The sequence below is a fragment of the Taeniopygia guttata genome, chromosome 5 (genome assembly GCF_048771995.1).
Source record: "Taeniopygia guttata chromosome 5, bTaeGut7.mat, whole genome shotgun sequence".
Classification (NCBI taxonomy): domain Eukaryota; kingdom Metazoa; phylum Chordata; class Aves; order Passeriformes; family Estrildidae; genus Taeniopygia; species Taeniopygia guttata.
Window position 1 is genome coordinate 19,785,596 of NC_133030.1, and position 13,584 is coordinate 19,799,179.

At 38.0% G+C, this 13,584-nt stretch overlaps 1 protein-coding gene across 4 annotated transcripts in view; it reads right to left on the minus strand.

The window, feature by feature from the left end:
• Positions 1 to 13,584, minus strand: part of AP2A2 (adaptor related protein complex 2 subunit alpha 2) — a 44,516-nt gene that overhangs the window by 19,485 nt on the left and 11,447 nt on the right. For all 4 annotated transcript variants that reach the window (XM_012574170.5, XM_012574169.5, XM_012574168.5 and 1 more), the window contains exons 2-6: positions 11,279 to 11,347; positions 4,190 to 4,332; positions 3,374 to 3,567; positions 1,322 to 1,451; positions 193 to 294 (exon numbers count right to left, since the gene is read on the minus strand). In XM_012574170.5, coding sequence (XP_012429624.2) covers positions 193 to 294; positions 1,322 to 1,451; positions 3,374 to 3,567; positions 4,190 to 4,332; positions 11,279 to 11,347 — 638 coding nt within the window. The remainder of the gene's footprint in view (positions 1 to 192; positions 295 to 1,321; positions 1,452 to 3,373; positions 3,568 to 4,189; positions 4,333 to 11,278; positions 11,348 to 13,584) is intronic.

Below are 13,584 nucleotides of genomic sequence, written 5' to 3' on the forward strand. Positions count from 1 at the left end.
GTCCTGGTAAGCAACAAGCATTTAAAGAGGTTACCTGAAGTACCCACATGAAGTGACACTGAATCATCTTCACATTTCATGTACAGTAAACTAATCTGACCCTAGAAAGCAGAATAGGAATCTAACCTGATCTAGGAAAGCTGAGTAAATTAATCAACAGTGAAGTATTATCAGGGTCATCATTGGACTCACTCTGCTTAATCTAGACACTGCCAAGGAAACTGAAGTCTTAAACTCTTCTGGGTTCTTCTGTGCCAAAGTGGTGATCAGACTTGTAGCGGCAGTAACCACACCCTAGAAAAAAAAACCACAACACAAAAAAACCCATGTTCAATTTCAGATCAGTTTACAACACTGCCCTTTAACACCTTTCAATTCAAGTGGTTTTTAATATACAAAAAAAAAAAAAAAAAAGCTTATCCCCATTACAAAGCCCTGATTAAAAAAACTCTAATTTGGCTAGCAGCTAGACTAAGTACACACCAGCAGAATCCAACAGAGTTTTCAACAACACGATACTGCCATGCTTGCAGAACATTTTTGGCTATTTTTTATTAGCTTTGTCTCTAAATAAATTAGCTCTACAATCACAGGTCCAACTTTACATTGACTTGATATTTGGATAGTACATCTAAAATAAGAGAGCTGTATTAAAATTAAGCCTGGACACAAATTGTCTTACTATACAAGAGAAGCATGAGCAGAAGAAATTCAATGTAGCAGATCATCCAGAAAAGAATTCTTACAACTCAGCATGAGGAGAGGGCTTTGTATAACACAAGCACTGGATATTACTACTGCAGACTAAAGCATTCATTACTATTGAGGCACAGGTATTAATAGCCTTATTTTCATAAAGTAACTGGACTGGGGGGAAAAAAACAGGGTCTCCTTTCTAAAGCAAGAGAGTTTTTTAAGCAAAGTAAGAATGACAGGACAAGGAAGTCTAAGCAATGGCAAATCAAGTCTTGAATCTTTAGTGCAGATCTAATCTTAAAAGGCCTAGGACAATTAATATTACACCTATGCAATGTGACTTAGTGTAACAAGGCATAAGATTAATTAATTTACAGCCAGAGGAAAAGAAGAACTTGTACATACTATTCTTGTATCTACAATGAAAAGGTAAACAAAGCTTTATTAAAAATTAATAAATACAGCAAATAAAGGGCAAATCCTTCCATTTTCTTCCCAAAGCCCGAAGACAACAGCAAGCCACTTGCTTGAAAGACTCAAGCAGAAATAAATGCTGTATTTACAGCAGAAGTCACATCATTCTCTATACACACTAGGCCCAAGAAGCAAAATGAGGCTGATTTACCAAGTGCTGGTCATTGAGGAGATGCACCACTCGAGATGTCCAGTCTCCCATGGGAACAAGGTCAGGAGAAGTTCTGTATAAACGCAGCAAGCATAAAGCAGCACTTTGCTTCACACTATCCATAGTGTCTCTGCAAGACATACATACTGATTTAAAATACAGTCGTTAAGGCACAGCAATACCTGCAGGACAGCTTTATGCCAGAGTTCACACTGACTCAGCATCCCTGGCCAGGCTGCATCTTTTCAACAGAAGTTCCCTGAAGTCTTCTTATGCTGAAGTATTTGTTCTTCTTAATTTTTCCAGTAAGTTTAATTAGTCAAGTTTTCAACTATTATAGAAGCTACAAGAAATATGTAATGATTCTTTACAAACTAGAGTGGAATTTCACATCTTTTACGAGAACTGAAAGTTCATCTCAATTGATCACAAGAACAAGCTTCTTCCAGGCTGATTGAAATCAGACAGTTCAGATATACTACCTTATGAATGTGATCAAAGCTGGATCTACTGATAGGTCCTGCATGTCAGATGGAAACCACGAACTACTCAACAGCTTCAGCATCTCCAGCTAGAATGTAAGGTGGCTGTCAACAAGCACACAACCAACAAATCTGTTCACCTTGCCATCCCTGCTGCTGGCACAGAAATGGACTATTTTAAGAGTGGCAAGCAACTATTCTAGTTCAGTGAACTCCTTTCCACAAAGCTGTTGATTAAGCATTTTGTGTGATGGACAGACAACAGCTATAAAATGTACAGAGCACTACCAGTAAGAGTATTAAGAGGCAGTTTGTAACATGGTTAATCTTGGTTAAATGTTCAGAAACCTCTATATTCCCAGTAGAAGTTCAGCCCAGCTATTCTTCATAAATTTATCAGTTTTCCATGAGATCAAGTTGTACCTCTGTTAAAAACCACAAACCTATTCCTCCTGTCTCTAATTTATATTTAAGCCAAGAGGGCTATGCTGAATTGGCAAATGTAACTGACAAAGCTCATTCTGCCCAGGTCACTTAGACAGGACAGGCACACAAACATATTTCGTATATATTATCTTAGAAACGCAGAAGGAATGAGACCCTGAAGAGTGATCTCTTAAAACATAAACACAGCTTGAAGTTTAAACAACTGACCTGCAGGTGCTGTGCTCTCTTTGCAATTAGTGAACCCAAGTGAAATTTTTGGAATTTTTTAAGGCTCTCTTATTAAAACCCCATGACTCATCACTGCAGCATTGTCCCCACTATGCTACATGGAGAACATCACCTGGCAGTGGTAGTGGCCTGACATTTAGAGTATTAATATCTTTCTTATGCCACATGTCACATTTTATATTAATGTAAGACAGTTACTTGTTATAAAAAGATCCATGCACATTCTAAAACATTTCATATCTATAAGAGCTTAAATGCACTGTTTGCATTTGGACATTTTAAGTTTTAAAATAAATTAGTCCTACAATCACAGGTCCAACTTTACATTGACTCAACTATAGTTTCAGACATTTGCCAGGTCAGTTTAGAAACTTTCAGCTATACCAAAGTAAGAAAGTTGGTAGCGACTATTTGCCATTTACATGTGTTGCTCTTTATATGGCTAGTAGAGGAAGCAAGAAAACTCACAAATCAATATTATCATGTTCCTTATGAAGTCAGTACATTTACATAAGAACTTCAGTTTATAAGAAAATTTGTAATATAAACATCTATTTAGGTTCATTTATTTCTTTTTTCATCAGGAGAGGTAAGGAAAGTAAAACATATGTATTTCAGGGGTATACAGTACCACAGATCTATCCAAAACAAAAATCACTTCACAACAAGGCTGTAAAAGCCTATTCAAGACACCAAAAGTCTTAATTTCCATGTGCTTGCACTCCTACAAGCAACTCCACACTCAGGCAAGTGAAAGAACCTGCAGGTATTGGAACTGTCATTATACTGTAAGTCCAGGGCTGTAGAGCCCAAGCACGGATTAAGGTGCTGCAATGGAACCAAGCTGCTGAAAAGTATATCGCTGCTGTATTTGAAAGAGGCATGTCACACCTACCCAGCCACAAGAATTTTGGGAATTTCTCCAGCAAAAGCTTCTGCCATCTCCCGGCTGCCCACATTGGCAATGCAATGCAGAGCAAGGCCCATGAAGGTGGGGTTCCGGCTGGCAAGGTCGTTCTTGATGGCGTTGTTTATCAGGCGAATGAGCTCGCTGTTGGAGTTCACCAGCACAGAGATGAACAGATAGCCCTGTGAGTCACAACATGAAAAATGTATTTTAGCTGACTTCATTTATTGTGGCATTAAAAAGAAACATGATTTCTTTGACACATACACTTCTCTCCAATGCCACGTGGGCAGAAATGGGTATTTAGACAGAGCAAAAGCTAGAAAGATTAAGCGAATTAAACAAAAATGGGTAAGTTCACTGTTACCCTAATTATCTGTTTTTAAGTGTTTTCTCAGTCTATTCTGGCATATACTCAAAAGATTGGTTTAGGTGAATGGGGAGCAATCAAGATTTTGGCTTATTATTCAAATACTAATAAGTTATATGCACCTGATAAACACAGCCTTACCTAGAGAGATGGAAAGAGACATTCAGAAAATTAAAAGGTTACTTACCTTTTAATGCAAGACTCAAGGCAATTTCTTAAAAAGAGTAATAGTTTTATGCAGAACGCACATTTTTTGCAACTAGTTCAAGAAGTCCCTGTGCGCAAAGGTGTTTAGATTTCAAAATCATTCCTAGAGCTAAAATAAGGCCTTAAACCATGGCAGGGGGAATGAAGCAAAATTCTTTACAGACTCCACAGCTGAGGCAGGATATTAGACAGACCAGTTTATCTTTTTTAGAGCTCAAGTTACTCACAATTTGTTTCTCTGTATATCTATTGGAACTGAGCAGGTTTACAGCCTCCATGTGACCAAAGTCAATGTCATGCCCCAGCAGAAAGATGAAGAGCAGTTTGCAGACATATTTTTTCTTACTGTAACCATCCAGAGCCTTGTCACCTGAAAAGCAATGAAACAAACAGCAATTAAGTCTATGCTGAGCTTTTACCTTGGTTACTTAGTGATAATTCCATCTACCATTATCTATATCCTAAAGGATGGTGATGAAAGGATAGGAAATAATGCTATCGTGTAGTCCCTGAAGTAACTTGCAGTGCCCCTGGAGTATGTTCTTATTAAGAGGCAGCACATCCATATTTGCTCCATTTTGATTTTCCTGCTTCGGTTAAGAACATTGATGTCTTCTATACACATTCTCCTCTTAAACCAATTATCAAACCTTCATCTCAGTCAAAGTGTTAACATATTTTTCCAAGTGCACCACTGTAGAGAACTCAGTAGCAAAAAAAAAAAAAAAAAAAAAAAACCAAAACAAACAAACAAAAAAAAAAACCCAGCAAGCTGTTTTACAAAGATCAGGTGACAATGGTCTATCCCAAAGACTCAAAGAAACACACAAAATGAGATTACCATGGAATTTTAAAGTTTTTGTAAAATGAAAGTATTCACAAGTGTTCCAGTTTCAGAAGAAAAATGCACTCAAAATAGGTTTGGCCATATGTTGCAGTACTGCTGATTTTAGAAGCTTGCAGAAGCAACATGGAGCAGTGCAGCTTCCAGTTCATCGGAAGACCATTGCTTTTCCTGAAGGGAAGAGCTACACATGAATATAACACTTCTGTGTTACATCCTCTCCCCACCTCAAATCAGGAAATACAGGGGTAGCCAGCAAATCAGGAAATAAAGGGGTATCCAGTAAATCAGGCAAGACTGACTGCTGGGTAGCAAAATTCTGATATCTACTGCTGCCTAAAAGACTATATAAGCTCCTTCACCTCAGCATTCTGGGCCTGGAATAACTTATCTGTCACATCAAGTGTGTATTCCTTAGTGACAGACAAGTTCAGTCAGAACAGCACTGCATACACTAAAGCTTCAATAGGATATTCCTTACCCATTGCCCTTGCCAATAAAAGCTAAGCTTCCTTTTTATTTTATATTTAGCTGCCTATTACATAGATCTGAAGTTAAAAAAGAATCTTAATAGTACAGATGTTGCTCCTTCTTCCTTCTCAAGAACTGATACAGAGGCATATTAAATTTGCCAGGCCACAAGAATCTACAGCTCCCGTGGATTTCACACCACATTCACAGACTGGATAAAAACCAAGGAAACCTTACCACTACTAAACTTACAGTTAGTGAAGGAATGAAGACTACCATCTCTGTGTGAGGACATGCAACAGTGAGCCAAGAGAAAGCATACCAGCCCACTGAAGTACATGATGGTAAAAGGTTGTCTACAGGCTGCAACTATGCATTTTGGTGGTTCCTTTCTATTTTGACCTTAAAAAAAATTCTTCTATTTAATCTTATTTCCACTGAGATACACTTAAACAAACCACGGCTATTTCAATGCAGACAATGATACCCTTCTACTTTGGGATTTTAGGCACCCGTTAATTTTTCTTTGCTGGCACAGACAGTGAATCAATTGCCAACAAAAAACCTCACCTTAAAGTTATTTTTATGTTGTGAAAAGAGTTGTCTTCAGGTCCATACTACAGAAGCCAATATAGGTCATTTTACTTCAATATAGGAGGCAACACTACTGAAGATATCCTGGCAGTGAAATTCTGCTGCACTGGATCCTGTGAGCATCCTCTGACAACAGCCAGCTCTGCAGAAAGCTGTCTAAAGACATGTTTTCTTCAAACCATTAACAGATACTACTGTGACTCAGAGAAGGGGGCACCAAATAAGCTGAATCCATTTTAGTCAGTCTAACTCTACTGGCCAAGCCCTACGTAATTGAGGACTTACTATGGTATTGGATAGCATTAATGTCATTAGTTGCTTCTCTGAGATTGAGATATACCAAGAGACATCAAAAAGTAGCTTTCACATGGACTTCACCACAAGTGAAGACAGCCCAACCAATCTCCAAAATCGAATTTCCAGCAGTCCAAGAGGCTGAACTGCAGTTGCCTGTTAGTGTACAATCCATCAGCAATATACAAAAGTATTAAATCTAATCTCTTATATTCTCAAATGACTGCTGTTGACTCTGTGATACCAGAAGGGAAGAGGGATTATAGAATGCTGCAATCCAATTGCTGAACAAAGAACATAAGGGATGAAAATATGTATACTTTGAACTGCATCAACTTTCACAACAAACTATTTATCAGAGATTGGCAATTCCTTTTTTAGGTTTAGGACCCAGCTATTTACAACATTATATCCTTCCAAGATGCCAGTATTGTAAGAGCTCAGATTAGCAAGCTCCTTGGATATCAGGGTATTTGAAGAATTTTTGATAGAAGCTACACCATGGAATCAAGCACAAAACACATCACCATCCTATTAACAAGCAGCTTCCTTCTCTACCATGTGGTATCAAAGAAAAATATTGTAAAATCAGTACCTGAAACACCTTTTCTGAAGACAGAAAAAATGCTTCAATGACTACTTTCAAAAGCTCCTGCTTCTTGTATACAGAAGTGAAGGCAATGCAAGAATTCTCAGGCAAGAAGTTTATAAACTAGACCAAGTTAGAGTTCCTACATTTCATCTTCAAAGTCTTATTCGCTCCCAGCAAAAACAGAATATCAGGGGTTTTAAAATTTTTTATTATCTAATTACCTGAGCAATTTGAAAAAAGAGCACTTCAAAGGTCTCACAATAGTTGTCTAACTCTAGCTGTCTTGTGAAGAAGTCTGTGACTCTGATTCTTACTGAAATTTTAACTATTCCACTCCCTTCCATGTTGCATTTATGAAGAGTTCTGAGGGTTCTATTTTAAACATTACTAACAAGTCTCATTGCTTAAGTATGTGCCAAAATAGTACAGCTTCCCCCAGTCCCAAGCAAACATCCAAACAAGAGAAGGAAATGTCACATGCTCTGTTATCTTTATTGCAATACACAATAATTTCTTTTAACTCAGCTCATTTTCAAATGCTTTCAGGAACATTTGCAAGTGCTGCAAATCAAGTCAGCAGAAACAGGAAGGATTCACAATACAAGTCAGCAGGTTTTGAGCACAGCGTGCATTTCAAAGGCTACTTGCTTTTCCTTAAAAATGTATTAGTTATTTGGCTAAGAAAACAATGAGTACTATTAAGAAATAATTACTACTTCCAAATTTCTGTGTATCACCTCCTTAGCATTTGAACACTGAAGTTTTGGTTTTCCATGCTCATACATTATCTTCCACACAGCCCTCTGAAAATAAATAAGGCAAGAAAATATTTTAAGACCTTTTGGTTCTCAGGCAGCAGCTTCCAGCTCTAGTTTGGAACATAAATTAAAGAATAGCACCTGCTTTTCAATCTAACTCAGTGTACTTAAAAGCCAGTGTGCTGCACTGTTACTGAGCCTACAACCAGTGAGAGAGGTCAGGAAAACAGTTTAGTCCTTGGGATGTTCACTGGGGATAGATAAGGAAGCCTCACAGGTCTAATCTCACTAGCTTTCACATGGCTGATTGCTACCTTAAAATTTTAGCTTTTAAAGCCACAATAATGGCTTTTGCAACACAGAATGGACAACAGTATTTCTTTGCTTCCTTCCTACACTGACCTCTGTTCATGCAGTTGGCAGCAATCCAGGGATATACCGTATCAGAAGGCCACTACTAGCTTAGAGGCTAAGAAAACGGAATTTGATTTTTATGAATGTAGCTACACTTTGAGGCAAGATCTGTATTTCTGTAGGGGTAACAGTCCAAGCCCTCTATATCAAACACTGAATATTTGTGCCAAACAACCCATACAAATCCATAAACTAGTATTTATTTACCATACTACTAGCACCAGAACAAAGATCAGCCCTACAACTCAGATCATATTTGAAGAATAATTTTACTTCCAACAATTCAGTTTGTCACTGAAGACACATTATGATTTTACTGTGTGACTGTCGTCACACATGATCAGAAGACAGTGTGACTAAGCAGGTCCATCTTAAAAATAAAGCCTATGCTTTCACAGGCTGCCAGGAAAGCAATTTACTGAGTTCACTGTTATACAGCTTCAGTTTAAAACAGGTATTTAGAGCTTAACTTCCTCCAAAGGGTTACTGTGTATTTTGGGAAAACAGAGATAATTTGCTCAAATATGGAAAACCAAATCTACAGAAGAAAAAAAAAAAAGGGGAAAAAAAAGCAACAATTAACACATTGAGGCACTTCTGCATGAGCCAAAAAGAAGATACAGAAGCATCTCTGAAATCTAGCAGCCACTCTTGTAACTCAAACCCTACTAAGCAATCAGAACAAAATTAAATTCTAATGCCAGAGCAGGAAAAAAAGTACAAGTCTGAATCAGAGTTCCTCTGATCATGGAAACAGTTTACACATTTGTGGGCAGCTTCATTAATACACAAATTCTGGTTTGAGAGGTCAAAGTGATACAACAATTTAATAAACTGGGTATTTTTTCACTCCCAAAGCAGTTACTGCTCTGACACTGAGACTTCCATTTCGGTTCAAGCATGGGAGCAAAATCAGCTTACAGTCTGAACATGTAAAACAAAAGGCATAGCATCTCTGCACACTTCACTCCTACAACTTCTCCTTTATCACACTGGTGTAATTTCTGTCTACTACATTCTTCTTATCTCAGCTAATGCAGAAGCATTTAAAGCAACCGTCAAGGACACAGTGACCTCAGCAATGGAGCTTCCTCATGCTTAGACAACAGACACAGTGACCTTAAGTACAGAGATTCCAATTTCCTGCTGAACTTGCTGCACAAAAGCTGGATCAGAACCCAAAGCCATAGCACAAGTTCCATTAGTTCAAGGAAAATATTGCTTGACCAGAGATGTGAAACCTTATCCCAACCTGTTAAATACAAGGGTACTTTCAACACCAAGTTACCCAAACATAAGTCAGGTATCAGGTTTGACAGCTACTTGCACACTAGAACGAAAGTAGAAATATTGAGGTTCTGTCTGCAAAAGTGTAAGAATACGCCTTGCAAGTTACATGGGATGGGCATCCAGATACTGCAACAGCACGTGCTGAAGCATACAGAAGCCCAGAGGATGACCAGACTCCTACATTAGTGTCAAGCAAGAACTTCTCTGTCAAGAGGTCTTGTTTCTTGGACCTTTCCCTGATAATAGCCATGCAGCCAGTCCAAAAGCTGCATCTTTGGCCAGGTATAAATAATAACTCAGGGCGCCAGTATTCACCACAGTTATTTAGCAAGGGGCTTCATCTTAAGTTCACAGTCACACATTTGTCTTAATCCAAACTATTTAAAAACATTTTAAGGTCCGAGCTACATGAAAAGAAACTAGGCTAAACTGAATAATGTCCACTTAAACCAAGAATAAAATGCATATGGTCTCTTAATTTTTATATAGCCCTTCTGCAAGGAAGAACCACACAGCATGAAGTCCATGCAGCAGAAAGATAACAGCTATCGGGTCCTCACACTCTCAAGGCCTCAAATAGTTACAAAAAAAGTTCTCTGAACACAACTTTTTCCAAATGGTGACATGTATGTTTTTGCTCAGGCTTCATCAAGTTATTGTCTTCAGGTGATTAAAATTTTCCACCCAAAATCCATACAGATTTAGTAAGAAACCATAATGAGTATCAGCTACAAGGTTCAGCCATCTTCCACTCAAGCTACTGAATGAGCATATACTGACCTCTATTCAAAACTATTTAAATACTGCTTAAAGGATGCTACACAAGGCATGTAGTCTAAAATTATGTCACTACTTTGCTGAAAGCACCTCTATTCTCTGATTACTGCCTGATTTATGGTTCTACATAGCCAGAGATTCTTATGAATCTGTAATTTCTCCCCTGCTTCACGAGTAAGCAGGGAAGAATTAAATGTTCATGTACTTTTACCTATTTTCCTAAGAGAAAATGTAAACAAAGAGGCACGTGATTTAGAAGAATTCTAATTTAGAAGAATTTTTTGAGTGTCTTGCACTATGGTTAACTCTTCCCTTCTAAGCTGTTGATGACACTCAGGTTTCTGAAGGTCTTTGTACACCTTTAAGAGACATCCTACTTAAAATGTAGCACAGACCATACAAAGTTCAGGAAAGTTATTTGTTAATGTATCAAGTATTCCAAACAGATATGCTAGTATAAGCCAGGATAGCCAATTCATTTGTGGTAAATTAATGTACTAAAAATCCAGCAGATTCTGAAGGTACATATAGGATCTCCACATTGCAATACCTCATCTAAGTACACACACTGCCCCATAACTATTTAAAGTAAACTTGCCACAGCCACTACTGTTATAATCTCATTTAAAAATGTCCCAACTACCCCTCAGAATCTTGAAACTTTGAAATAACATACACAACTTGAATACAGCTAACAGCATGAGTTTTACCTTGTGTTGTCTAAAAGTTAATTGTTGCCTCTTGAAATTAGTTACTACATATCCTTTTCATACAAATAATTTGTACTGCTGTTGCTTTTGGTCAAGATGTATAGCTTCAGCAACTACGTATTTTAATTTAATTCTGCTATAAAACAGCCTAACCCATTACTTCCATAAAGGGCTTGGGGCTGAAGAGGGGGGAAGGAAGAAAAGTTTAAATAGATGCTGTTTTACTGGAAAAAATCATGTCCACCCATATTACTTCAAACTATTCACAGCCTCACAGCTTTCTGCAAGCAAACAGGCTGAGCAGTCACATGGTTAGAAGGCCAAGTATTAGAAATAGTTTGTGACCAGTAGCCCAACTTTTGATAGAGGAGGGAGTTTGCTTCTATTATGGTCAAGCATCACAGAACTGTTCAATAGTTAAGAGAACATTTTTAAATGTTATTTTAACAGACTGCTCTAGCATTTTGCTTAAATCAGCAGTTGACAAAAGATGTCCAAGCATGTAAAAACAAAACCCCATGAAAGAACGTCATATGGAAATATATACAGTACAGTATGATCAAGTAACTTACCTTTAAATTTTGACCGAATGTTTGCTAGTTCTTTATTTATCCTCTTTATCTCTGCCTCTTTACTTTTGCCTGAAATGAAAAGAACACGTATCAGGACACAGTGCTTGGGACATCCCTCTGCCACCCAAAGCATCTTTTCACCCAAACAGAAACATGCATTTGTGAACATACAAACAACAGGAGGAGTTACTACTCTCCATTTCCATCACTGGAACTAAAGGCAAACAGAGGTAACTTAAGCATCACTTCAGACAGGAATCTGAGAAGCTCTAAGGACCTCCCTGTTTCAAGAGGCTTTGCAGACTTTAGACAGTGTCACTTGCATATAACCTGAGATGCCACTGCTACTGACTTTCACAAATGCTCCAGTTTTTCTGTTCCTGGAACTGCCCAGAGAAAAGTGAATTTTACTTCCTATGTGATTACTAAGTTGACAGTGCTTTGAAGGGGTGACTCTCCTAAGCACAATCTTGTAGACAAGCAGCTCAGGTTATTCCTCACCTTAAGGACAAGCCAATTTACTATTATTTCTCTGTTGAACAGTCATTCAGTTCAACAGCTTTAAAAACATTCTTAACAGACTGAAGAGGAAACACAGTAGACTCACAAGGAGTCCAAGGACTCAAGACCTCACACAGCTAGGATACAAGTTCAGACTTTCAATGTACCTCATGAAAGTAATTTGAAAACCAGAAATATTTAAAAGTCACACTTTATTACATGACTTGGCAATATTATGCTACTCAGCAACATCAGTATTTCATATCAACCTTTGATTCTAAGAATAGGTGTTGGGATTTCTAGTACCAATTCAAGTTACATAGAGAAACAGCTGTAGTTTAAGTTCTGATAATGCAAACTTATTCAAGTAATATTTGCACTATCCAAACCAAAACAGCCCATTACTCTTTAGCATTTTGGTTTTTGTCACCAAGATTCTACAGACATCTGGGTCTATTTTCTCCTACATGAGTAGAAACACAGAAGGGTAAAACAGCCAGCTCAGGCACTGTGATCAGCTGCCTGTCATTTGAGGGAAGCAAGTGAAGTACATTTCAGCAATGCAGAACTGGCCATTTAGTTCTGTTGTTAATTCAGACCTGTACCGACTCAAAATTTCAATAAGTCTAAAACTTTTTCCAAAAGTTTCAAGTGGTTTCAAGTGTTCCAAACACCAACTAGCAGCAGAAAACGACAGCTTCCTTCCCTCTTCATCATATATTTGCTACAAGGTTATGAGTAAAAGTCTCCATGCCTTGGTTCAAAACGGTCCAGCCTCATGAGTTGTGGGGATCACATGCCCTGTGTTCACACCACACATTTCCCCACACCACTGGGAACACAGCTACAGCCATGAATGTGCAAACAGGGGATGTGACAAGGCTTGAAGAGCGGATCATGACCAGCATTCCAAAGCACCTCCAATCTCAACCCTTTCTTCAATAGAAACATCTCACAGTATTTAAAGATCACACTACATTTGCATGTCCAAAAGCTTGTGTCACCCTAGGACTGTTAATCCTCCCTTCACTATTCCTTTGGGGATCTTACAAGAGGCCCTGTAAAAGGTGACTAAGTAACTCAAGGAAACAAGTGCCTTAGGATAGTTTAAGAGCCAAGTATAAAGGAATCCCTTGCCAAGTACAAATTAATCTAGATTTTGTAATTTCTTGACTTAGACTCAAAAAAATAAACTGAAGTTAGGTACTTCTGAAACCAACTCTTGCATAAGATGCAGGAAATGGGTTTGTATTAATCTGCCTCTAACAATGGCCACAAGAGAACAGACACAGAGCAGCCACAGCACACTGTACAATCAGAAATGTTGGGCCCAAAATAGGAGCAACTACTTCAGTTTGCCTTGTCCTTTTAACAAAATACCTCCAGACTCCACACATTCACTTCAAATTGAATTTTTCCATTCTACAACAGTGTTTTGTATGGGCTGCTGCTCAGAAGACTTAAGTGCAGGGTGCCTTGGCAGGCACTCCACAGGGCAAAAAACAACCCACAACTTCAGAGTTCAATAATTTACAATACCTGTTCTGAAACAAATTGTAGTTCCTATCTGTATGCACCTTGATTTCCAGATAAAGTAGAAGAGAATGTCCAGTTTTAATTTGACCTAGAAATTCCAATTAACTTCTAAAATGACAAAGCTAAAGAACACAGTATAGTTCCCTCTCTTTATAAAGATGCATCTGTTGGGAGTCACCAAGTCTAACCACTTTTTACTAATACAACATGTAACACATAATCAGTTTTGTTCTAATTTCACTTGTCAACCTAAAGAAAGCTGGTTTTAA